Genomic DNA, 27,276 nt, shown 5'->3' with positions numbered 1-27,276 from the left:
TCTCCTTTTACAGAAGAATTTACCCTTGAGAGCAGTAGTCAGAAATCAGATTTCATTGAGACCATTTATAAAATTTTGTCTCCATAGGATCATAAGCCAAAACTTTGAAATTTATTACATTGTGTAATGTGCTATAGGAGGATGAAAATTACATAAGAAAAACCTAAAACTATATCATTACATTTATGCAAGGCAGAGATTTTGTATTTTAAATTAACTAATGGTCTACTTTATTTGAATTTGGGTAACTTTCTTTTGTTTCCTGACATGTTCAGCTTGCAGGCGGCTCTAAGGGCAGATCCAAAGGACTCCAACTGTTGGGAGTCTCTAGGAGAGGCATACCTGAGCAGAGGTGGATATACAACAGCACTGAAGTCCTTTACGAAGGCCAGTGAGCTGAATCCTGAATCGATATACAGTATTTACAAGGCTGCATCAATTGAGCAGATTCTAGGAAAATATAAAGACGCTATAGCTGAATACCAACAAATCTTAAAGAAGTCAAAAGAATATGTACCTGCACTCAAAGGTAATAAAGATGGATTGTTAACTTAGTGTAAGATTGAAATTGAAGCACCAAATTCTAGATCAGGAAATGCTTGTACTGAATAGAGAAGCAGCACTAACTGGGCGCTAGCAGACAAAAAGTTAAAATGGTGGATATTCTTGAGCCCTAGTAGGTAAGCCTAAAAGATTCTCCGTTTGGTAGGTGGGATTAAAGCTTAGAATTAAAACTAGGTCTGTCAAGTGATTAAAAAAAAATGAATCACAATTAATCGCGTGATTAAAAAATTAATAGTGCGATTAAACAATATTAGAATAACATTTATTTAAATATTTTTGGATGTTTTCTACACTTTCAAATATATTGATTTCAATTACAACACAATACAAAGTGTACAGTGCTCCGTTTATATTTTTTTTATTACAAGTATTTGCACTGTAAAAAAACCAAAAGAAATTGTATTTTTCAATTCACCTAATACAAGAACTATAGTGCAATCTCTTTATCATGAAAGTTGAACTTACAAATGTAGAATTGTGTACAAAAAATAACTGCATTCAAAAATAAAACAAGGTAAAATTGTAGAGCCTGAAAGTCCACTCAGTCCTCCTCCTTATTCAGCTAGTCACTCAGACAAAGAAGTTTGTTTACAACATGTGCTGGGTCATCATCCGAAACTGCTATAGCATGAAATATATGGCAGAATGTGGGTTAAACAGAGGAGGGGCATACAATTCTCCCCTAAGGAGTTTAGTCACAAATTTAATTAATACATTTTTTAACAAGCATCCTCAGCATGGAAACATGTCCTCTGGAATGGTGACCGAAGTGTGAAGAGACATACGGATGTTTAGCGTATCTGCCACATAAATACCTTGCAATGCCGGCTACAAAAGTGCCATACAAATGCCTGTTCTCACTTTCTAGTGAGACTGTAAACAAGAAGAGGGCAGCGTTATCTCCGGTAAATTTAAACAAATTTGTTTGTCTTAGCGATTGGCTGAACAAGAAGTAGGACTGAGTGGACTTGTAGGCTCTGAAGTTTTACATTGTTTTGTTTTTGAGTGCAGTTAAGTAACAAAAAAAATTCTACATTTCTAAATTTCACTTGCACTTTTCTCAACAGATTGCACTCCTGTACTTGTATGAGGTGAATTGAAAAATACTATTTCTTTTATCATTTTTACAATGCAAATATTTGTAATAAAAAATAATATACACTTTGATTTTAATTACAACCCAGAATACAATATATATGAAAATGTAGAAAAACATCCAAAATAGTTAATACATTTAAATTGGTATTCTGTTGTTTAACAGTGGAATTAAAATTGTGATTAATCGCAATTAATTTTTTTGAGTTAATCATGTGAGTTAACTGTAATTAATCAACAGCCCTAATTAAAACACACCTTTCTCCTCACTTCTTCCCTCCCTCCACCACCACTGGTGTTTAATCCTAGAACAAAAATCACTGCATTTCAAGGAGAGGAGGAAGCGGTGGTTTGTGCCTGGTCTTTTTGCTTTTATATATTAAAACCTGACTGTGCGCTTTTCATTTTAAAAAAAATCTTTGTATTTTCCTCTGAAAATATGAGGAATTTCAAGCTCTGTTTTTTGAAAGCAAGTTGGAGGAGAACTTTGATAGCTGAAATGTGGATTGTGAGTTTTTTATTGCCCATAAGTGAAAGGGTAGGAATGGCTGGATTCTTAGCAAAAAGGCTTCCTCCCAAGTGTTCTAGTTAAATGGACATTTAAAAACAAATCTGAAGTTTTAAACAGTCTAGTTTTAAACTAGTTGGGTGTTTTTGTATGTATCTGTAATTCTCCAGTTCATATTCTTCCAGGGCAGGTAACAGCTTACTTTCTAACATGGGCAAGAGGGCCTTCTGTAGCCCTGCAAAGATGAGTGTGTTGTGTTATTGCCAGCCAAGCACGCAAATGCCTTACACTCAACTTGGCGCCGTTTCTCATGTAATGCAATAACTTTTGAGCACCATATCCAATCAATTTGGTGATTGGATATGTTCTGGGCATCAGTGGCTGGAACCCTACAGATTTTAGAGAAAAATTAGAAAACCAAACAGGGGAGACTCAGAGTCCATCTGCTGTTAAACAGAAGCACAGCTTCAAGCACCTCTGCAGTGGTCTGTGGATCAAACTGATCCCAGCATAATCATATCCCATTTCATCTTTGCACATCCTCTGATTAAAATTTAACATGATGATGCCCTGAATGATTTGTCTCCCAGACAATTAGTAATCTTGGGGAGGGAATGGGGGCATGTACCCAGCCCCTGCCATGGGATGGCAAATGGGAGGGGGCACAATCCCTGGCAGGTAGAAATTGAGGACCTTAGGATGGTGGGAGACTAGGGGGAGTTTAAGGAATTCCTGAAATACAGGGATATGGAAGGTACACAGGGACCTTGTGTGGTGGAATGGAGGGATGCAAGGAGTTCCTTCTGTGTGCAGTAAGCTAGGCCTACAGAAGCTACAAAGCATGCTACCCCTTAGTTATCCTTCTTTGATCTGCTGAATGTTCTTTGTGCCATAATACTTGCGTTTTTGAGTTTAACTATATAAAGTTCTTCAAGCTTCTCTTCAAGTGTTCTTCAAGCGTCTCTTCAAATCACTCTCCTGCTCACAGAATAACCGTTTAGTTTTCTTTCAGGTCTGGGTGAGTGCTATCTCATGATGGCACGGGCTGCTCTTGCAGACTATCTTGATGGGAAAGTTCTAGATTACGTAGAACAAGCACTTGAATATTTTACACGGTTAGTACTTCATGTTCAAGTATGTAAGTCTTAATTAAGATCCGGTGGGATAAAAAAATTCATAGTAAATTAATCTAGCATGAAATTTTATTTTGTATTTTTATGAAATAGCATGAATGATGCATTTTGTATTCAGACCAAATGAAGTGATTAGAAAATTTTAACAATTTATAGGGTTGTTTCTAAATCTATTCTTGTCATAGTGTGAAAAGACTGATTAAAAAGCAACAAAGTTCTCCCCAGTGTTCTGCAAGGATGTCAATGTGGAAATGTAATCACTACTAAAATTGGGGGTGGGAGGTGGGTTTTTTGGTCCCTTTGTGTGGGCCTATCCCCAATCTTTTTCTATTGTCCTTTCAGTCTTCACTGCTCCAGTACTCCAAACTGAGGGTGGTTTGCCTTGTGTAATATACTGTTCAGATCAGAGCGATATTGGTGAAACGTGGTCTTATCTCTTAAACTTAACAGACTTAAATTTCTTTCATTAAATCATACATCGTGATTGTAGACTTTTGTCTGAAACAACCCCTCCCTGCTCCCAGGAAAGAATCTGATATGAGGTGGAGCTTCCTGTTAAAAAGAGTGTGAGGGATTATTTGGGATTGGGTTTTTGGAATAATGGAGATTTACATAGCTCTTATTTTGACTACTACTCCCGCAGTGTAGGATTTAAAAATAAAAGCAGCAAGGTCATTTAAGTCTTCTGTACATCAACAAACTCCACGTTCTTCATGCTACATTCTTACTTCTAATTTTGAGGCATACTTGAGGCTACAGCAGAAATTCTTGTGAGAGAGCTAAAATTTTCATCTGTAGTTCATTTTTAACGAAACTAATACATTACCTTAAATCCTAGCTTAATTTAATAGATTAAATCCTGGCCACGCTGAGGAAAATGGCAAAACTTCTCACTAAATTCAAGGGGCTAGAATTTCGCCTATACACATAATGCCAAAAAAAAAAAAAAAAAGTTCAGGAGCCCAGGTGACTGTACCTGTGGAATAAAAAGCTACATTCAAAAGATTAATTAAACTACAATCTGCAATTACTCTTTTATACAAGCTGTTGTCTATGGAGTACTTTCTCTTCTTCCTATCGCCATTTCTTATGCTACACTGATTTGTTCCCCCATCTCAGTCAAGACCTCTTGTGGCCCATGCACATGCAGCCTATGCACATGTCCTATACTAAAGGAGGCCTCATCTGTGTAGTTCCTTGGTTGGGCCCATGAGCTACTTCAGGGTTTTAAGGCACTTGCAGCCCCTGTTATTGTGGGGAACAAGAGCCTTGAAAAGCAGGTGCAAAAAGATAAGGTACATAATGAAATGATGGAATATGTGGAGTTTTCTCTCTTTATTGTAATGAGGGGTATAAGTATGAGTGGAACGGAGAGAAGATATAACTGCTGCAAGTTTGTTCTCCAGATTAGTAAAGTATCAACCCTTTCCTTTCTATATTGTGCTGATTAATCTTGGATTAATAAACAGATTTAGCTTGGTTATGTGACCTTTCACATCATAGTCTAAATTTGAGCCCTAACATCATCAGCTAGAACTTTTAACGGGAAAAGAGCCCACTCCTGTTGCCTTTTCCATCTCTTTATTTATGACCTTAAATTTCTAGATGTCACAACATCTAATCTTGTTTCTTTTCATGAAGCTGACATAGAAGGCTGTTTTTTGGGAGTAGAGGTGATCTCCCAGTAGAAGAGAACTCTGTAAAACATCCCATCTTTGTCTGCCTGCCAGCAGTATATGTCATTCAATAGCAGGGTGTATTCTATGCGTTTCTAGATGTGGAGATTCATATAGTTATTTGGCATGATCCATAAGAGAGAAAGTAAAGAGAATGTAGGGCTTATCTGCAGGGTGGGCTATGTGCTCTACAAAACTGTAATTTCTAAAGTGCACTAACTTGTGCATTAATTGGTCTGTTTAGTCTCTTCTAATGCACGCTAAAGCGTCCCTAGTCCACTTTAACATGGTAGTGTTTCAGCCAGCACTACATTAATGCACACCTGCAGAGTCTACACAGCCTAACATATTGGGGTGCTTTAGAAATCACACACCCACAGAGTGCATTCCCCCACTATGTAGATAAGCCCTTACTTTAGTAGAACTTAATTCTTTCCTGCTCATACTGGGTCAAAGCAAGACTGCTTTGTAATACAGTCTAAGTCTGTTAGGAGTGGTCTTGAGCTCGTCTCCCTCTAGCTGGATGACTCTTCTGCCTTACCCACATTGTCCCTGAAGTAGCTATGGGAGTAGACTCCCAGTGTTGTTCTTTGTGTAGGAGGCACTCATAAGGAATTTTCACAAGTTCTTCAGCTTACTCCAGTGACTCTGTTGCTGGTAAACTTCACCTGTGGTTTTGCAGCTTTCTAGATGACAATATATGGTCAGTTTACCTCCTCCATATGCCACACACTGTTTCTTTTCTGTCTCTTCATTTTTGCCCTATAGAAAACAACAATAAATTACATAACCCCAATGTTGTTCCTATGGGTGTTCCACTGTAGGATCCAAGTGTCTGTGTACTCTTGTTTGGAGACTTTTATTAGCAGTGTCCATGGGTCCAAACCTGCACGCTGTGCAATTTGGTGCAGGGGCATATAGGGAAAGGCGGACCCACTGTCACTCCAATTCTTTCTCAACCGCTTTTGGAGCTCTGTGGTGTCTGCTGTTTCTCTAGAAGTATTTGTACTTGTGGGGAGGTTATTATTATTTTTCCTTTTTAGCCATAGTTATGCTTTTGGGAGGGTTCCCCTCTCCCAAGCTTTGTTGTTGTTTGCAGTACTCCCTGTTTGGGTTATGCCGAAGGCCATGAGTTTCAAACCCCATCAGACTTGCCAAAGGCCTTTCCTCCTCAGTGACAGGACTTCAGCTGCCTCAAGTGCTTTGGAGAGTCACACTCCCATCAAAGTGCAAGGTCTGCATGGGGTTCAAAAGCAGATCTTGCAAACTGAGGGGGGATAGGTTGAAGCTCTTCTTACTGAAGTGCCCCCTGAAGCCCTCTGTGTCCAAATCTCTCCCCCTCATCCCCATATATCATCCTCATCCTCTGAGGCTGCAACAGTGACTTCCAGAGCTCCAGAGGCAGCTTCAGAAACAGTGCATTCGAAGAAAAGAGCCCCATTTCACAGAGAGACTCTAGAAGAAAGGATAAGTCACTACTTTGAGCTAGATTCAAGGAGACTTCATGTTCCATCATGGGTGTTGCTGAGGCTCCTGTGGACTTCAATACTGAAGCATTAATACGGCCCAAAAAGACCACTTGTTCCCAGAGGTCTTCCAGTAAACAGCAGTGAGAAGTGCCATCTCTGGGAGAGGCAGCAGAGACCTCCAAGCACCGTGACTCCTCTAAGGCTAAGAATTCTGGAAAAGCTATCTCAGACATCAGTACTGCCCCCTTCTCATAGCCATATGGAGCTCTCAGACCGGCCTCTGGCTCCCTGAGGGAAAGAGTGTCATTCCCTGGTGCTGCTACACCTGCTGGTGACCAACTCTCTTCACTGTGGAGTGGGATCTTGATCTCCAGTGCCACCTTGACCTCAGGTACTGCTTCCAGTACTGATGATCAGAGCCCTTCTACTGGACATGGGAGATAATTCCTCAGAGACTGAGGATTTTGAGCTGGGCACTGCCTCACTCCCATATCTTTGGAGCTATTTCGTGAGGAGGACATACCAGAGCCCAGTGGATGCTCCCAGCACTCCTGGTAGGACCACCCTTGCCCTCTCCTAACTTACCACCACTACTGGAATTCTTGGGCTCCTTATAGGGACCTGTTTTATAGGGTACCCTCCTCTAAGAGACCTTGTTTAGAGAACCCCAGGTCCCACAGAAGCCTCTGGTCCCACAAGTTCAGCAACCAGTACTACTTCTCCCTGTCCAGGAGGAGACTCTGGAATGGGAGGCAGCAGTTGAGGACAATACACCCCCATCATATAAGTAGTAGTCCTCCTCCCCCAATGAGGCAGTGATGCTGCTACTGCCACCACCATCCTCCTATGCTGACAACTGCAGGGCCTTTCAGGACCTAATGAAATGACTGGCTGAATCCCTCCAAATTCCATTGGGGGAAATTCAGGAGACTAAATGTTCTTTGGTGGACATTCTGCATTCCACCCCCCAGGGCAAGGTTGCCTTACCTGTTAATGAGGCATTATTGTCACCAGCCCATAATGTGTGGGAGATGCTTGCCAAAGTTGTGCAAATGGACAAATAAATATTACATTCCAGCTAGGAGACTGGAATGTTTTTTGCCTCCCTTCAGCCCATCCCCCAAATCCTTGGTGGTGGATGCGGTTAACAGCAGACACTGCCAAGCTCACTCCAAGCCCACCCGCTCAGACAAGGAGTCCAAGAGTTCAGAACTTTTTGATTGGAAGAGCTATTTGTCTGTTGCTTTTCAATTTTGGGTGGCAAACTATCAGGTCTTGATAGAATAATTGCAGAAATCATATTTTGCCAAGTTCAATCATCTGTCTCAAGAACCAACAGAACAATTTTGAGCCCTCATTTCAGAAGGTCAGTTTAAAACTAAAACTTCTCTGCAGGCCTTTCTTGATGCTGCTGACATGGCCTCGTGGTCAGTAGCAACCACGGGTGTGCTGTAATCTTCTGGCCATCTCAGGAAAGTTCAGAATACTGTTTTGAAGACCTTCCCTTTTGAAGGACTTAAGCTCTTCAACTGGTGTCACTGACACCTGGGCCTAATCCTTCAATCCGGGATGATGCTCTGGTTGCTTGGGATTTATGTACCTGGCACAAAAACATTTCTGCAAATCACAGACAGATCAACATTTTTTACCCTTTCAGTTCTAAATGTACCAGGCTTATTCAAGTCCTGTGGAGCCTCCTAGAAAAAGATTCAGACCTCAAAGGAAGGGAGCCTCTTCTATGGTAACCTGTCAGTCTTGCACCTTCCTCTGAATGATTTTGACAGCTTGATTGAGGATCACAAAGCATCCTCTTCACCAGATCTCCTCAGTGGTCCTCTGGCCTTGAGTTGGGCTGCTCTTCAGAGGTTCAGTACATGCTTTTGAATGGTAGAAAGCAACCCAAGGATACATTGAAGACCAGCTATTCTGGGGAAGCTCAGAATTGAGGTAATTCTTAGTGTTTCCTTGTCATTTTGTTACTGCAAACTAGGTACATTCACTTTTTTAGTTGTGATGGATTAGAGAGGAAATGGAAAGTGACAGGTTTTAACTTGTTCTTGCTCTAAGTATGTATGTCTTTTTATTTTTTACGCGTTATTTGGAGGGGCAGAAAGGAAAGAGTTGTATCAAACTTTGTTGCTCAAACAATTCGTGTTCATTTAAACTTCACCTCAATATCAGAATAAACTCCCTTTCTGAAAAAGGGAGAGGACTGCCATACCTTAAATAACTTATTTAAATTAATACCTTTATTTTGCAGAGCAACAAAGCATCGTCCTGACGTATCTTGCCTTTGGAAACTACTTGGGGATGCATGTACTATTGTGCATGTCATTTCATCATCCAGAGTGAATGTTAAAGTTCTGGGATCCCTTCTTGGTCAGAATGAAGGCAAACAAATGCTGAAGAAAAATGAGCTCCTCAGTTTGGGAGGAAGGTAACAATCATTATGAGATGCTTCACCATATAAAGTCTACTAAATCTTAAATGTTCTAGACTAAAAAGATTGGAAGACTAAAAATTTCAAATACTAAATCAATATGCATCCAGCATACATATGTGGAAGTGATATGCATGGAATAAATTGCAGAACTTTTTGATAAATGAATTATGCACCCTTTGACCATCACACCCTTTGCTTTGCCCCCAATCAATTTTCTTAGGACTCTTTTTCCCTGGAATTCATAACCCTGGAACAATTTCAGACAGTAGTCTAACTTAAAAATCTTGCCACAGAATACTAGCCTGAATTCAGCATAAAGGCTCTGACACTTTTTTCCACACCTGTTTGTTAGTGACCATTTTTGTCTGCCTCTACTTCAAAGCACCTCTGAAGGCAGACTTCAGTTCAGTGGTTTAACTTTTAAGTGGAATGAGTGGGGATAAAACAGTTCTGTGATTCATGTTTCTGTAGGTGTTATGGCAGAGCATTAAAACTGATGTCCTCACCTAACACATGGTGTGATCTTGGAATAAACTACTATCGTCAAGCACAGCACCTAACAGCAGCCAATAGTGACACGAATGAGATAAGTGAACTGTTAGAGAAATCTTTACAGGTATTGCCTGTCTTTCTGCCATCTTCAATGACACTTTTTGAAACACTGTCACTTTCAGGATCACTTTGTGCTCAGTGTAACCTAAAACTGTGACAAAACAACAATGGTTAAAATCTAATGTGCTGTAACAACTCACAGTTAATTCTCTTCATTCCAGTGTCTCAAAAAAGCTGTGAGGCTTGATAGTAAAAACCATCTCTATTGGAATGCACTTGGTGTGGTTGCCTGTTGCAGTGGTAAGTCTCTAAAATTCTGTGTAGCTAATTTAGAGCACAGCTTGGCTGCTTTTGTTTACAAAATTCAGTTACATCTAATCTCCTGTTTTTCAGGTGTTGGGAATTATGCTCTTGCTCAACATTCATTCATCAAATCTGTTCAAGCTGAACAAATAGTAAGTGCTGTAGGCAGCTACTGTCTTTTTGAAATGGGCACTCAAGATTCGTTTTATGGAGCTGTTTTTGAATACATTAATAAACTGACTTTAATTTTTGTATTTAATTATTTGTTTTGTGTAGAATGTTGTTGCCTGGACCAACTTGGGGGTTTTGTACTTAGCAACTGAAAACATTCAGGTAAATATTCCTCCTCAAATGATGGCTCTTTGAAAAGATGTTACTTTAATGCAATTCTAGAATGCTTTTTAACAGCAAAGCACACCCTCCTGTTTAAGGTAAAAGTATTGCCAGTTTATAAAATTAAATCTGCTGTACCATTAAGCAGTTACAGGCAAAATCAGATACTTGAATTGAGGTTTATTAAATATTGTTTGAAACAAGTGATTTCCATTAGGAAAAATAATTAAAGTATTCTGGTAAATAGCACAGGTTTGGTTTTTCAGACAGTTTAATGAAATCAATATTATACTGTATGCAGTTTTAAGGGACAAAAACTGCAATCCAACATACAAATTCTGCTTGCCAAAAATTTAATTGTTGTTTCTGCTCAGGGGAGAGCTAGAATAATAAGAGTGCTTTTAAATGAAAAAATTAAAATTTATTTAGACTTGTATGAGGAAATTTGACTGGACCAGAGCATAGTTTAAAAAGAGGCAGTCAAAATCCCAGTTGCAGAACTGAAACTGATCACTGTTTTTATTTTTATTTTTTTTAATTTTGCAATGTGAGAAACTGATTTCTTTACAAATGGATTAGTAATTACTGAAGCTTTCAAAACTTGTTGCAAAGCTCTTTAATGCTCAGAATCTGATTTTTATGGTGGGAATGCAGAGATTACACATAGTTCAAAGCAAAATGTGGATTCAAAGAATGAGCACTTGCAGAACTAAGCTAGCTACATTTTTTTTTTTATGAAGGGGAGAAACTTCAGTATTTCTAGCAGTTTGCATTGTTTCCTCAATAGCAGATACAACCGTTGATTACATGGGAGTAGAAGGGGACTTGCGGGGGGGAGGAGGGAGGTGAGTGTTCCTATTGTTAAAGCATGATGTGGTACTGAAATACTTTATATGGGTATTCTACTGCTGTTCTGTATGCCACATTGAATATTTTTAGTGACTTGATTTCTGTCCCATATAAATAGTTACACCATTATTTCTGTATTTCAGTAACTAGAACAGCAGGTTTTTGGCTTATGGTGCCAAATGACTCACTGTAATGTACCTGATCTCTTATGTGCTTTTACAGCAAGCTCATGAAGCCTTCAAAGTAGCTCAGTCCCTTGAGCCATCTTACTTAATGTGCTGGATTGGACAGGTAAGATGTCAATATCTTTCATAGCATGGGTTTCAATAGGTTTTAACAAGGTATATAGAATTTTGGCACCGACACAACAAAGCACTTCACTGGGATTTAAGCATGTGCTTAAAATTAAGTCTCCATTTACATTTGTGTATGTGTCGCCTTGAAACAGAAAAAGGCCACGTAGACCTTCCTATTACTTACTTTGACTGTCTCTAAAGTTTCCACAAAGTTTTCATGTCCATTATGGGAGCTGTGTTCATTATCAGTTTTTTTTCATTACTTATTTTTGTAGCCTGTTACTCTGGAAGGAGCAGTATAGTGAAATTGGCTAATGATAGATGATGATTATTTATATAATGGTTAATGATAGAATACTGTTTTCAGTGCTGTGAAGCTTTTTTCCCCTGGACATTCTGACCAAAGAAACCTTCTCAAGTATTAATACACCCTAGCAGCCATATCAAGAGATCATGATCGAGCACTGGTATCGTCCAGTCACCTGCTGAATTGGGAACAGTCAATCCATAATGCTGCTAAACATAAGTAGTGCTTATGGGACAAATCCTGCACCCTTTGGTCGTACAAATACTGTCATTGATGTCAATGGTACTGCTCCTAAGAACAGTGGGGGAGAAAAAAAAGCTTGCTTGTGTAGCATTAAGTTCAGTAATTTAAAGTCAGAAAATGTAAAGTTCTCGTAATAGTGGTAGCTCTCCCACATTGAACATTAATTTGCTACCACTGCATTGTGTATTAAGATGTAAATTTAAGTCTCCATTTGCCATCTCGCAGGAGCAGCGATGGCAAAGAGGCCTCTATAGCCATCTGCATGTTACTGTCATGGGGGTGGTTGTGATTGTGATAATTGGGCCTACAAGTGTACCCTAATTGTGAGCTCAACTATAAGAAGTGGGGGGAAGGTTATAAGATGTCATCATAAATGTTGAGGGGAGGGGATGCAAAGGCAAAACAGAGTGAATTAGTCTAAACAAAAAGGCCTACAGATTTTAGCACTGTGTTGAGATAATGCCTGATTTAAGGGGGGGGAAAAGTGTAAAACTGGATATCATTGAACCACAGTTGGTGTTAGATATTAAGCCTCATTGGTGAACAAAACAATAAGAGAATGGGCTATTGCTCCCATCGTTCCCTTTTGTGGACCATAAAAAAAGACTTTAGGAGAAAAATTGGCTTCACTATCATAGTTGCCACTTGAGACTCCAGGAGTGTGAAAGGAAAGGAGGAATATGTGTGGCCGTAGAGACATTCCCAACCATACTCTCTCTTTGTCCTGTTGTTCCCCTCCCATCGCTACAGGTGCCCTCTGTAACCTTTCCTTGCTGCCCCGCTAATCATGCATAAGTGAAACTGAACTGTTGAGAGAAGTGGTAAAGATTTATATTATTGCTGTGTCCCAAAGTCCAGATCAGGATTGAGGTCCCATTGTGATGGGTGCTATATAAAGAGAATCCTTGCTGTGAAGGACTTGCAATGTAAAAGTTCTTTGTTTCACTCTATAGGTACTTCAAATGCAGCAATCTGTTCCATTCCTTCATCTAAGTTTACACACTCTTTACTAGTGATTTTTTTATTCTTGTAGCAGTAGATATTACCATTCTTGTATATTTGGGGGTTTCACAAAGATCTCTCTGAGAAATTTTTACAGTAAAAATGTACTATATTAGGTGCTTCTGAGATTTTTGTGGTCATTTGTTATGTACTTGGCAATTCTTGGCTCTCAAGAAGAGCCTTTAAGTGGGAATAATGATTAGGAAACTCTTATCTGCTTACAGTACCTAATCAAGTAACTTTTTCTTTTAAACTTGTCTGTAGGCTCTTATTGCAGAGGCTGTAGGCAGCTATGAAACTATGGATCTCTTTAGGCACACCACTGAACTCAGTATGCATGTAAGTATTTGAACAGTCCTCTCATTAGGAGGTTCTGAATAACTAGCCTTTTTCATACTAAGGAAAGGCAAGTGATAAAAGTTCATATTTTATCTTATTAAAGTCAAAATGTTGGAGGCCTGTTTCAAATTCCCCTTACCTCTCATGTTTTGTATTCTACTCGATACAGGTTTTTATACCACTCTCATCATTGTAGTATCTGAGCACCTTCCTATAGCGCTTTAAGCAATTGGACTAATATGTCATATGTGGCTCATTCTTTCTCTCATCCTCTCTCCACAGGGAGAATTGTTTAATATGTACACTGTGTGTTTATATGAGAGAAGACCAGGTAGAACTGTGCCTTGCATTAGGAGTAGAGGGTGGTGAGGTTTGCACTGGTGTTTAGTTTAGTTTAGTTCCTGTAGGAGTTGGTTCCTCAGTCTTGGACCAGCCCTCCAAGAAAGTGCTGTGTCCTGCACAGGCAAACTTTACCTATGTGGTAGAAAAGAATGGACACGAATGATGATGGCTTTTGTCCCTTTTGTCCCTTTTATAATTTGTCTGCTGTGAATGGGTAAAACTTTTTTATGTTTATATTCAAAAGAAGAATTATAATTGGAGTTGCAGTAACCTAAAACACAATTGTTAAGTAGTAAAAGGAAAATGCTGACCTGATGTTACACCTAACCACTCTTCATCGAAGATTAGTGTACTATAGAACAGAAAGATTTCTTTTTTTGCATATTGTTGGTTGAGCAGTTAATGATGCCTGCTTGTGTGGTGGTGTTTGTTTTGTTTTTGAGACTGAGGGAGCAAAAGGCTATGCTCATTGGGTATGCTCAACGCTGCAAGATAAAACCAACAGAGAAACAGAGCTGTATCGGTACAACATTGTTCAAATGAATGCTATTCCAGCAGCGCATGTGGTTTTGAGTAAATACACAGGTAGGTAACATCTTAAAGTTAAAATACTTAATTTCATATCTGTCAAAAGTTTGACTGAAAAGCATATTGAGCATGAATGTGTCTTAGCTATTACTTAATCACTTTTGCCAGAATTGAGCTGGTCATGAAATCTTGTGGTTGGGGAGGCTTTTCTGAGTAATGAAGCAGACAACCAAAATGTATCATGTGTGTATCTTTGTTTTTGTTAAATTTATGCCTTATGAAAATATGACCCCAATATGATGGAATTCTTTCTGGCTCTCCTTACTCAAGAAAGAATCTCCCTGAAGAGATGAGTAAGGAATGTAGGATCAAGGCCTTGCATGACTTGTCCTTGAATGTTGCCAGTAATACACTCACTTTGACTACTGAACTTGTGCTGTTGACAAGAATATGTCCAATTTTGTAGCTTAATATTGAGGTAAATTTTGCATACAGTATAAAACTTTGAGACTCTAATTACAGAATCCTAATCTTTTCTAGTGGGATTCATTTATACAAGATATTGAAAGAGGGGTTACACAATGTTCAAGGGAGAACTGCTAGCATCCAACTTGAAGTTTTAAGTTGATACTTTTCAGTATTTCATTTTAATAGACATGACTTCAAACTGAAGCTAAAACCTTGATATTCAATTTATATTTTGCTAAAGTCTGTAAAAAGTTGAACCTCTTCAGATGTCATTTTCTTTAAAATAAATAAATAAATAAATTGTATCAGTTTGAGAAATTTTAAAATAATAGACTATTTGGTCAAATGGAACTTGTTCTTGTGGGCAATAACACTAATGCCATATGAACTAAAATCTCTTGAACTAGCCTGAAGATGGCGTGGGTTTTTTCCATGTGTTGTTGTGAAGGGTGCTAAAGTGACTCCCAATGACCTCAATGGGCACCTGATAGCTTGAACTCATCAAGTTGCTTTGAAAAATATATCTTGCTGTAATATGTTTCACCATATGTCCCTGATATTTTTCACTGCTCGTTGTGTGAGAGTATGGTCATTTCTGGTCTTTCAGAAAGAATTCAAAATGATGCATCTGCTTTCACGATGCTGGGTTATTTGAATGAACATCTGCAACTGAAAAAGCAGGCAACAGATGCTTATCAAAGGTAAACTATACACTGAATAGATTTTAAGTGCTGAAATGTACCACTCAGGGTGACAAATCTGAGATGGGTTGGTTCTTTCCTTAAACACTATTTGCCAGTTTCCTCAATGCATTTTAACTAATCATATTTAAAGGGGAGACACTGGATGTCTGATCTGTTTCTAGCCCCTGTTATTGAGATGGTAAGGTTAGTCAGAATGTATAAAACTAAGGTAAAATACCTGCTTCTGAGCATTCTTCATTCACTAGAACATAACATTCTTCTTCAAGTGATTGCTCATGTCCATTCAATTTAGGTGTGTGTGCTCGCCATGTGCACTGGTGCTGGAAGTTTTTTCCCTCAGCAGTATCTGCAGGGGACAGGCTGGCACCCCCTGGAGTGCGAGTATGCTGCGGCATATAGGGTGCCGCTGGCCCCCTCCACCCTCAGTTCCTTCTTGCTGCCAATGATGGTGCACGGAACTAGTGCTGGTTTAGCTAAAGCTGTTGATTTTTGTTCGTTCAAACTCTTTTGCCTCTTGAAAATATTACAGTATATAGTTTTCTCTAATTTAGTTCACCCTATTAAGTTAGAGACATAGTAGGTCCCTAAAGGGACTTCGCCTTGGGATGAGGCATGCCCTGGTGCCAGGCTTTAAACCCTGTGATGGCTGTAAAATTCCCATGCCCATTAACAATCCACATAATAGTTGTTTACGGTGCTTGGGCGAAGGTCACATTAATGATAACTGCAAAATCTGCAAATTCTTCAAGCCCAGGACGAAGAAGGAGTGTGACATTCGCTTGAAGGTGCTCCTGTTGGAGTCTGCCCTTACCCCAATGCCAGAGCAGTGCCCCGATTCGGTGCCGAGTACCGTGACCTCAGTGCACAATGCCCCACTGATACCGTCTATGAGCCAGCACCGGTCCCCTTCCGTGGCTCCAGCCAAAAAGCCCAGGAAGACGGGGCAAGGAAGGGTCTCCAGTTTCCTGCAAGGGAAAGGAAAAGTCTGGGGTGGAGCAAGGCCCTGTCTCAGGCACCTCTTCACCCCCTTGCGGATCCTGGGCCCCAGCTCAGGTTGAGTAGTGTAGCCCAGCCCACTCCCCGTTGGCTACCCTGGATCGTGGGGGAGGTCCTTGTCAGCTCCGGGTGCCATCCATGCCGGAGGCCCTCCAAGCAGCGCAAGACATTATGTTCCTCCCAGTGCCGCCCACTGTGGCCCCTGCAGGGTCTCGGTCCCACGGTAAACCTGAGTTGGGACCACCACAGTCTCCACCTTTCCGGCAGTGCTCCCCATCGCAGGGGACGTCTCGGCAGCGGACGTCCTCTCAAAGCCGACACGCTTCTGACCATGATAGGCAGAAGCTTCATAGCCCCATCCGGACCTAGGACAAGAGCAGAAAGGCTCGAGGCATGGCTCGCCAGTAACTGGGTGCAGACCTCTGGAGGCAAACGCCCCCTCCCCCCCCCCGCAGGAGTTTCGGAGTCAGCGCCTGGAATCTCCGCGGCACTTGTATCGCTCCAGGGACAGGTCAAGGGACCAACGGTACCATTCCCCGGACTGTCACCGATCCCCCAGGGTGGCATCACCACGTGCGGCTACATCTTCACGACACCAAGCCCACTCTAGTTCCCAATCCCGCTTCACATCCTGGTACTACTCGTTAAGCGTGAGGCATAGATCGCCGGCCCAGGGCTGTCGCGGATCTACCAAGCGCCGAGGTCCCGATCTAAATGCTCGTCGAGGTCAGCCAGATCCAACTCCAGGAGGGGCGACCAGTACCGATCAGGACAGGGCCACCAATCAGCCCCATCTTGGTCACAGGAGAGCGACCACTCGGGCTCTGGCTCAGGTTCAGAGCAATGTTCTTTAACAGTGGGACAGGCTCCAGCACCTACAGTGAAGATTACGTTGGTGGCACTGCAGCCGGGCCCGTGGCCTCAGACTCTGTGGCCGGCACATTGGTACCCATGGAGGTTCACTCAGCACTCTCAGGCTGCCCGCTCGGTATCCAGTGCTTCAGAAGGACTGGCTACTACCCTCTCCCGCCCCCCTCCAGCCCAAGAGGCCTCAGCTGCAGGCACAGAAGGAAGTGGGCAAGCAAACCGCCAAACCACCTATGGTTGTGGAGGACCCCTTGGTACCGGCTTCCTCCTCATTGTTGCCAGACGAGGCCATAGTAGGGCCCCCTCCACCAGTGCCCCAGGATGATGCTAAGGTGCATCAAGAGCTGCTAAAGAGGGTTGTCACCAACTTGAGCCTCCAGATGGAGGAGTTAGAGGAACCCGCAGACTTCCTCTTTAATGTTCTGTGCCCCATGGCTCCAGCCAGGATAGCTTTGCCCCTACATGAGAGGGTAGCTAAAATGACAGATGTCCTCTCAAACCCCCTCCTCCTTGCCTCCGATCTCCTAGAGGGCAAAGTGCAAGTACTTTGTGCATCCAAGGGCCACAAGTAGCTTTTATACCCACCCTGCTCCCAATTCCCTAGTGGTAGAGGTGGTCAAACACAGGGAAAGGGTCAACCGGGGGCTACCCCTAAGAATAAAGACTCAAGGAGACTGGACTTGTTTGGGTGTAAAGTTTATTCATCCTCCAGTCTACAGTTGAAGGTGGCCAACCATGAGGCCTTACTAGCTTGCTATGATTTTAATATGTGGCAGGCCATGACCAAGTTTGAGAGCGTCCTTTCTGAGGCTTCTAGGAAGGAGTTCCAGGTGATCCTGGATGAGGGCTCGACTGCAGCCAGAGCAGCTCTCCAGGTGGCATCAGACGCTGCGGACACCGCCACCCACAATAGCACTGGCCATCTCGTTGCGCAGGGCTTCCTAGGTGCTCCTCTCTGGTCTTTCTTTGGAGGCTCAGCAGTCAATGCAAGACCTCCCTTTCGACGGGCATGCCCTGTTCGCAGAACAGATGGACATTAAGCTCCGTGCCCTGAAAGATTCCCATATGACCCTAAAAACATTGGGCCCATATGTCCTTGGACTTGGCCGCAAGCGGCTTAAGCCACAGCAGCCTCAGAGCCAGAGGAGCCTCCCCACAAAAGATCCAGGGACTACAACCCCCCTCTACATCCCAGACTGGCTTGACCCGCAGTAAGCAGACAGGCAAGTGCCTGTTTTGAGGGTACACCTGAGGGCGACCTACCAGACTGTTCCCTGGATACTTCCTCCCCTCTGTTTGCCAACTGCCTTTCTTGCTTCCTCCCTGCATGGGCGTCTATAACATCAGACCTATGGGTCCTCAATATGGTGGCGCAGGGTTACACCCTTCAGTTACTTTCTACCCCACCTTCCGACCCACCCTTCCCGTCCCTCTTCAGGGACCCCCTCACGAGAATCTTCTCGTACGGGAGGTAGAGGGTCTACTACAGATGGGTGTGGTGGAGGTAGTTCCTGTGGAGTACAGGAACAAGGGGTTCTATTCCCGGTACTTTTTAATCCCCAAAGGCATGTATGGGCCACATACCACCCTAGACCTGTGGAGCTTGAACTGCTACTTAGCGAAACTGAAGTTATGTATGGTCTCCCTGGCTTCCATCATCCCCTCCCTGGATCCGGGAGATTGGTACGCCACCTTCGATCTGAAAGATGCGTACTTCCACATCACCATCTTTGAGGGACACAGATGCTTCCTCTGGTTCATGGTAAGTCCCGACCACTATCAGTTTGCAGTCCTCCCATTTGGCCTAACAACAGCATCACAGATATTTACCAAGTGCATGTCAGTGGTGGCGGCTTTCCTCAGACATCGGGGTATCCAGATCTACTGGTACCTCGATGACTGGCTCGTGAAGGGCAACTCCAGGTCCAAGGGGACATCACGGTGCTGCTAGCCATGTGCCGTTGCCTCGGCCTGTTGGTGAAGGATGACAAATCCACGTTAGTTCTGGTACAGAGGATAGAGTTCATCGGAGCGGTGCTCGACTTGACCTGTGCCAGGACGTTTCTGCCGCTGGAGAGATTCAGGGTACTGACAGACCTCATCGCAGAAGCCTGCGTTTCCCCTGACCACGGTCAGGGTTTGCCTGTGAATACTAGATCACATGGTGGCGTGTGCATATGTGGTGCGCCATACCAGGCTCTGGATGTAAACCTTGCAGCAATGGCTAGCGACAGTCTACTCCTAGTCCAGGGACCACCTGGAGAAGATTGCCACCATCCCCACGATGGTACTTACCTCGCTATGATGGTGGACCGACCTCAGGATCACGGCTGACTCTTTCATCCCAACCTTGTGTCCCTCCACCTCACCGCGTGGATGTTGATGAACACTGAGGAATGGGCCTGTTGGCACAGGGTCCAGAAGGTCCTCTTCAAGACTAGAAAGCCCTCGACTAGGCAGACCTTCCTGGCAAAGTGGATGAGGTTCTCCCACTGGGCGAACGAATGGGGCATCTCCCCTTCGCATTCTTCAGTGCAGTCGATCTTGGACTACCTGCTTCATTTGAGGAACCAGGGCCTAGCGCGTTCCTCTATCAGGGTGCACCCGGTGGCCATTTTGGTCTTTCATCCGCCAATCCAGGGACAGACTGTGTTCTCCCATGACATGACGGTCAGGTTCCTTAGAGGCCTCAAGAGGCTCTTTCCTCAATCCGGTCCCCGCCCCCTCAGTGGGAACTCAACTTGGTTCTCCCCAGGCTCATGGGTCTGCCCTTTGAGCCTTTGGCCTTGTGCTCCCTATCTCACTTATCATTGGAAGGTAACTTTCCTGGTGGCAGTGACATCGGGGAGGTGAGTCTCCAAGCTGTGAGCCCTGACCTCAGAACTTCTGTACGTGGCCTTCTATAAGGACAAGGTCCAGCTCTGGCCCCACCCGGCTTTCCTTTCCAAGGTGGTATCTGCTTTCCACATGAGCCAGGACATCTTTCTTCCGGTCTTCTGCCCTGAGCCTCAGGAGACTAGTGAAGAGAGGCACCTTCACGCTTTGGACATAAGAAGGGCTCTGGGTTTCTACCTATATTGGACAAATCTTTCCGTAAGTCGACTCAGCTTTTCCTCTCTACAGCTGATAGGATGAAGGGCCTCCCAGTGTCCACACAAAGGATTTCTAACTGGATCACCTCTTGCATTCGGACCCGCTGTGAGTTAGTGGGAGTCCCTCTGCTGCCGATTGTCAGAGCCCACTTGACTAGAGCATAGGCATCCTCGGTGGCCTTCCTGGCACGCGTTCTGATTCAGGACATCTGTAGAGCCGTGATGTGGTCCTCGGTACACACATTCACGGCCCACTATGCCATCACGCAGCAGGCCAGGGATGATGCTGGGTTTGGCAGAGCCGTGTTGTAATCTACATGTTCGTGAACTCCTTACCCCCCTCCAGGGGTACTGCTGGGAGTCACCTAAGTTGAATGGACATTAGCAATCACTCGAAGAAGAAAAGACAGTTACCTTTTTTCGTAACTGGTGTTCTTGGAGATGTGTTGCTCATGTCCATTCCATGACCTGTCCTCCTTCCCCACTGTCTGAGTTTCCAGCAAGAAGGAACTGAGGGTGGAAGGCACCAGTGGTGCCCCTTCTATCCCTGCATACGCGTGTCACTTCAGCGGGTACCAGAGCTGGTCCCCTATGGATACTGCTGAGGGAAAGCTTCCAGCACCGGTGCATGTGGCGAGCTCACACACCTAAGTTGAATGGACATGAGCAACACATCTCGCATAACACCAGTTACAGAAAAAGGTAACTGTCTTTTTTTCAAGGAAGTGCAAATTAATCAATGCCTTTCATGGAAATTACCACAGAACCTTGCAGTATATTGAATCTTTCAATATGATTTTGGAAACTAAGTATCGTTGCATTGTCTCTACTGCAGGGAAACACAGTTCTTCCCCAAAAGGGGGGGTAATATGGATGCAGTAGTGATCACTGAACACAGCAAATGTTTGTAATTTTAAGCCATTATTAAAGAGACAGAACAACACTTACAGTGTAGATAAGTCACTGGCAGTAATAAGCAAAAGTATAACAACCATTTGCTTGTACTCTTGGGCATATTTGTGAATTACTTGTTCTTTATGGTCACTTTCAAGGGCGGTCTCATTGCTGAAGAACTCTGAAGATAAAGAAAAGTATAACATATCAATGCAAAATTATGGTAGATCACTCTGGTAAGCAGTGTTTATTTTGTTTTTTAAGTTGTTACCTCTTGCAGTATCGCAGTATTACTTTGTGTAATTCCACCACAGAAAAAGGAATGGCCACATCCTTCATTTAATGGGTACTTTATGGCAGATAAGCTATTCATATTTAACTTTCATTTTAATCTTAAACCATTTTATCATATGCAGCACAAAATTTAGAGCTTCAGTATCTTCTACGTACCTTCATTAAATTGCTTTCACAGTTTTCCATTCTTTAAGCTCTGAGCTGTACCCATAATAATTCAACAGTTAGGTTTAACTTAGCATTACTTGTCTCTATTTATGTAGTGCGCAGAAGGAAGCTCAAACTCTCTTGGTTTTTCTACCTGCCATCTGACTTGGAATTTATTCCCTTTCTTTTTGCAGGTAATCCAGTTTGTAGTTTGAGTAGTTAGCTGTTGTATGTTGTCAATACTTTTTAAAGCAAGAATTTTTTTGTTGAGATCCAGTTCCAGAAGATTGCCCGTATTGGAGTCTAAAGTTATGTGAGAAATCCTCATAGAGTGGCATCTTGTATCTAGTATTCCTGGGATACGGTTGCTCCTGTAGCAGAGCTGTGCTATTGCTTTGACCTTTGGGGTCATGCTGACTGACATGAACTAGTTCTTATAAACAGCACTATTGCACAGATAATTCTATTCTTTATGGTGTCTGCCTCAACAGTCAGAAGCATCAGTACCTTCTAGTCCTCTCATTCCATATCAGGGGCATAGGATGGAGAGAATCTTGACATTGGAGGACACTTTCAAACTGCTTCCTTTGTGGTGGCTTCAGCTCTGTTAAGCAAGGATTTTGAAGTAAATCTTTCTTAGGCAGGAAATACCTACCTCTGACCTCAACATGAGTGATAGAACCCTGCCCTCATCCTAGAGAAGTCATGTCTTCCCATGATATTTATTTTTCTAAGAGGATCTTGGTAGACTAAAAAGATTCACTAACTGTTGTGATGACGTTCACATTCCATGTTGCATGTATTGTATGTGAATGTGATCATTTCTGGTCTTCCAGAAAGAATTCAAAACGATGCAACATTTTTGTGCAAGTACAAAGTTCCCATGATTGTTAATAAACTTAATAAATAGTCCTATTGCATTTCTTCTATGATGGTCTTATTCATAGCAAGATTGCCAAATCTATTCTTCCTCCTCCCCCATAGCAGTCACTAGGCAGTATCTTTGTATCACACTATAATATCATTCCCTGGATAGTATATGTGATCAATTAAAATTAGTGTGCTCATATGTTGATACAAACATCAGAGAGCTCCAACAAGCCGTAACTGTATTTATTTTGCAAATCTGACTAAACATAGTATTTCTGAGCTAGTAACACAGGCTTTAAGCTTTCACGTAAGTGAAATGGGATTGCAAATATCCACATTAACAATAAATTCAGACTCCACCTAGAATGAAGGGTTTGAGGGTACCCTAATAGTTCTACATTTCTTTAAACCAAAATTCACCCCCTTTCATTTTAATGTACTAGGCTTCTAAAAGACAGTGCTAGTGAATTTAGCTGATGGTTGTACAGATCATGAACTGATCCTGCTTAAAACGGCAGTTCAAAGCTGATTTGGGGCATATCTTTCTTTCTTTTTTTTTAGTGCCATAGGTCAATATGACAAGGCTATCCAGGCTTACATGTCCACTCCTCTCACAGAGTTAGATGCCATTGTAGGAGTTGCACTAACTTACTTCAAGAAAGGGCTTTTACAAGACAGCATTAAAGGTAAGTGTCTGTTTAAACAAAGGTGCAGTACATGGCCTGACACTAAAGGAATATGGCATTTTCTAGATGAACACTTACCCCCTTTTGACTTTGTACATCTGAACGAAAAATTCTGTCCCAATTTATGCACGCATTGGGGTAGTATGGGGTATAATAAAGGCAGAGAATTTTCAGATTTTTATATAAAATTCATCATAATCACCAGACTGCTACTCAGAAAGTTGCCATGAGCTATTGCAGTGTACTGGAAAAAATATATTTTACATATCAATTGACATTTTCAAGGCAGAACACTGTGGCAGTACCAGTACTTGCTTACTCTCTACATCCAGTATGAGAGGGTAGGGAAATAAAGGTATTATGAACAAAAGTGGAGGCTAAACTTTAAAAATGGGTTTTTGCTGCTTGGGTCAGGGAATCTTGAAACATCAAGAGAACATATTCCTTTCCTAGATGTTCCTTTATCACATTTCAACAATTTTTAGCATTCATTACACATGAACATTTATTTAGGTTTCAAAGTCAAACTCTCAGAAGTTAGGAAATTCCAGATTTACAGTTTCATGTACTTGTGCAACCTTAATTCTGCCGTTGTGTCCAACCTGTGCACTGAATGTGGCACAGGTCCAGTAGGGAAAAATGTATGTGATCATATAACTAAAGACTCTCATAGTGCAGATACATGTCTGTATCTTGTCATTCCAGAATGCTTTTAAATCTTAGTTGCTTTTTAAAATTTCTATCTTAATTTAATATTCCCAGCCTATGAGACAGCCTTATCTCTTGCTGAATCTGAACAAGACAAAGCCCATATCTTGACAGCCCTTGCAATAATGGAGTACAAACAGAATAAAGTGGATGCTGCAAAGACGTTGCTGTTTAAATGGTATGTGGGTGGTGTAGAATGAGTGTGTGAGAAAGAGAGAGAGAGCTTGTCAGAATTTGAAAGTGCTGTTAGAAGCTTTAACTTGAAAGTTTTTGGGGGGCTTACTTTCTTTTAGCCCAAAAGTAATGAGGTACAAACACTGAAGGTAACTTTGTAAACTTATCTAAAAGCAGTGGTAATGTACCTACCAGTAGTACTTATCTTCACATTTGTTGAGTACCTTGCTGTGTATGTCTAAAATGTGTGTTTAAATTTAGGAAAAGCATGTTTGTGTGGTGTTCAGCTACAAGAAATGTAACTTTTTCTTATTAAAGTAATTAAAAATCCCCCAAAGAATAATGTTCTAAGCACCACACAGTGTCATGGCAGCACTCTCTAGATTTCACTTAAAGATCAGCAATTCTGTTTCACCTCTGCATTTTATAAGTGGTTTTTTATCTTTCAGCACTTGGAAGACTAAAAAAGTGCCTGGTCTGTTACTGGGCAGTTGACAGCCAGAAATTAGCCTCTACCATTTCAGCTCCCAGTGTTGAGCAGAGTGGCTGACATTACTTTCCCTGTTTATCAAAGAATACTGTGTCAGAAACATGGCCATATTGACCACCTCCATCCTGCTAGCAAATCCTCAAGTTACTGAAATAATGGAGGTCTGCTACCTGGTGCTTTAAATCCTGAGTAATTGATGATTAACATGATGTAGGAAAATGTTATTTCTAGTTAGTCACGAAAGTGCTCTTTCTATTTTTAACATAAATTTCAACAATGAGTGCTTCCTACATAACATTAATCACTAGCATTAAAGAAAACTAGTAAATGCTCTGGAAATGCATCATTTTTAACTGGAAGCATGTAACATTACAAAGTGAAACGTGTCAAGACTTTTAAATTGTACTGTTGGGTTTTACCCCCATATAGAGGACTGATGGCAACACACAAACTTTCAAAAAAGAATTTCACATAATTAGACATATTTGGTGTCTATAGCTGATATTAAAGAGTATAACTGTTGTCTTGTGTTGGAGTCGGAAGAAACAAAAGGTCTAACTCTTCAACCTATTCTTTTGTGCTTTTTATAACATAAGTATATTTTTCCATCTGTAGTTCACAAAACCAAGATGTTGGAAGTTTGTTTTTCTTCCATTGATTAGCAACACAGCATAGAAGTAGGATATTAAATTTTTGACCTCCAGTGAAATCATCAATACTAAAATGAAACAATAGGACCAATATTTTTAGGAACCTTTTCATATTCCATTGCTAAATTACAACAGGTATCTCCTTTATATTCATATTTATTTCCAATTTTAGGATGTGACCACCAAATAAATGAATTCTCATCATTCCAAATTCTGATAGTTATTTGTTTCCTTTTAATTTGATCAGATGATACTGCAGCAATTTTCTCTTATATCAGAACATCTTGAATTTGTGCAGTCTCTTGTGATGTATTGTTTTGTTTTTGTTTTTTTTGCATCAGTTTTTCTCCCTACAGCTCTCCCACTTCTTCATGGAAAGTAGTTCTGCTTCTGCATTAGTACTATTCAAAGCTTTCTATAAAACTAGTAGATAACAGCTACTTTTGTACTTATTTAAGCAGCAATATAGTTAGCTGTTTTTAATACGTTTTTAGAATACTCTTTATAGAGATGAACATTATTTTGAGTAAATAAAAGCAATTACTTCATTGGGCTTTGATTCTGTATTCCAATTTCCCCTCTAAAGTTTCACCAACAGTGGCTAATGCACATACATTTCATTTTAACTTCCTAACCTCCTTGCACATGTTTCCTTCATGGAAAGTGCAGCACATATAGTTAAGCATGTTGAACAGCAGGACTAATCTACTGACTGGACTGCAAATTGTCTCCCTTCTTGATTCCTGTTGCTATAGCATGGAGTTGCAGTAGTCATATTTGTATTCATGGTACAGTGCAGACTGCTAAATATGAGATACTGACAGAAGATGTAAATATTCCTTCCCCTCCCGCATCTGTTTTTTTTAAACTGGGAAATGCATATATCCTGTACCCTGAATGCTAGCTCTGTGCAGATTTTATTACTCAAACACAATTAATTTAAACTTAGATGATCTTGGAACATTATACAGAAATTCTACAGCTACCTGAAACACAATTTTATGTAACAGGGAATTCTTTTCCTGGCAGAGATTTCATCCTTTTTACTCTACGGAATCTAAATCAAAGCTCTCATAACAAAATTATTTAAATCACATGTCAAATACTGCCATGCCCTTAGAAAGTGTGTGTGTGGGGCGGGAGCAAACCTCCTTCCCAAAAATCAGATTGCTTAGTATGAGTAATTGAGTTTATATTTATAATATAATGTATACTATTGGAGAAAAGTTTGCTTCAAGAGAAAGTAGATGCGTAGGGTTCAGGAGATATTTGTCTCCATTACCATTCATTTTTTATGGCTACTCTTTTTAAACAAAGACAACTAAACATGCCCAATTCTTGCCAAGCAATAGTCATGAGCTTTAAAAGCTGAAACCCACATTACTCCTTGTACTCAATCTTATCCAAAGGACTTAAGAATATTGATGTAGGACTGAGTTTGAGAGTCTCGTCATGAGACATTAATTCAGTGCACCACATTATTATGGATTAGGAATTCAAACATACTATGAGCTAAAGAAGATGTTTTGTTGCTCTGAAGAGGTAGTTACAATTTGGAGAGAATCTTGTAAGTAAATTACTGTTTGTTGCACTTACAACACTATAACAAGTAGAAGTAGATGACAAATCCTGCAAACTATACTTGAGGCTAGTATTGTGTTACATAATAACTTGTTTTCCATTGGATTTACAGCTCTATATTAAAGGAACCTACCATAGAAAGCCTGCAGGCTCTGTGCACTCTAGGTCTGGCAAAGCAGGATGCTACACTTGCAACGGCAGCACTTAAAGAATTACTGAAGCACACAAAAAGCAAGGATAACGTTTATGAGAGATGCCTTATTACATCTGCTGTGTATGCGCTGCAAGGTAGAAATGTGGGAGTGCAGAGGCAAGCTTCCAAAGCTGTCCATAGGTGTGTAGTCTGCATTTTTGTACATTAATGGCAATTAAACTTTTACCCTCCCAAAATTATCCTTTTAAAACTTTGTGAGTGTTGGAACAAGACTTACTAAGCAAATATCTACACTTTTACAACATACCTCGAGACAAACTCTGGTATCTTAAGAGTGACGAGCATCATTCATTTAGATCAAGGCAAATGGTAGGAGCTGCCTTTATTCTTTCATTTTTGAAATACTATCATACCACCTTTTTATGGGATCAGATTGTTTGTTTTACTCTTAGGACCACATTACACTGTAGTACGCAGTTATGAATGTACTTATAGTCAGCATGTGTACCATAAACTTCT

General features: G+C 41.3%; 1 protein-coding gene across 6 annotated transcripts in view; it reads left to right on the top strand.

Annotated features, from left to right (window-relative positions):
• The window catches only part of TTC37 (tetratricopeptide repeat domain 37), an 88,212-nt gene that overhangs the window by 37,773 nt on the left and 23,163 nt on the right, over nucleotides 1–27,276 (top strand). For all 6 annotated transcript variants that reach the window (XM_039543318.1, XM_039543322.1, XM_039543319.1 and 3 more), the window contains 15 exons: nucleotides 276–529; nucleotides 3,180–3,282; nucleotides 8,706–8,882; nucleotides 9,360–9,504; nucleotides 9,662–9,740; nucleotides 9,834–9,895; nucleotides 10,020–10,076; nucleotides 11,148–11,216; nucleotides 13,038–13,112; nucleotides 13,898–14,039; nucleotides 15,058–15,151; nucleotides 21,162–21,239; nucleotides 22,876–23,000; nucleotides 23,763–23,886; nucleotides 26,716–26,937. In XM_039543318.1, coding sequence (XP_039399252.1) covers nucleotides 276–529; nucleotides 3,180–3,282; nucleotides 8,706–8,882; nucleotides 9,360–9,504; nucleotides 9,662–9,740; nucleotides 9,834–9,895; nucleotides 10,020–10,076; nucleotides 11,148–11,216; nucleotides 13,038–13,112; nucleotides 13,898–14,039; nucleotides 15,058–15,151; nucleotides 21,162–21,239; nucleotides 22,876–23,000; nucleotides 23,763–23,886; nucleotides 26,716–26,937 — 1,806 coding nt within the window. The remainder of the gene's footprint in view (nucleotides 1–275; nucleotides 530–3,179; nucleotides 3,283–8,705; nucleotides 8,883–9,359; nucleotides 9,505–9,661; nucleotides 9,741–9,833; nucleotides 9,896–10,019; nucleotides 10,077–11,147; nucleotides 11,217–13,037; nucleotides 13,113–13,897; nucleotides 14,040–15,057; nucleotides 15,152–21,161; nucleotides 21,240–22,875; nucleotides 23,001–23,762; nucleotides 23,887–26,715; nucleotides 26,938–27,276) is intronic.

Source organism: Mauremys reevesii, linkage group 6 (genome assembly GCF_016161935.1).
Source record: "Mauremys reevesii isolate NIE-2019 linkage group 6, ASM1616193v1, whole genome shotgun sequence".
Lineage (NCBI taxonomy): Eukaryota > Metazoa > Chordata > Testudines > Geoemydidae > Mauremys > Mauremys reevesii.
This window is presented reverse-complemented; position numbering and strand designations above follow the sequence as displayed.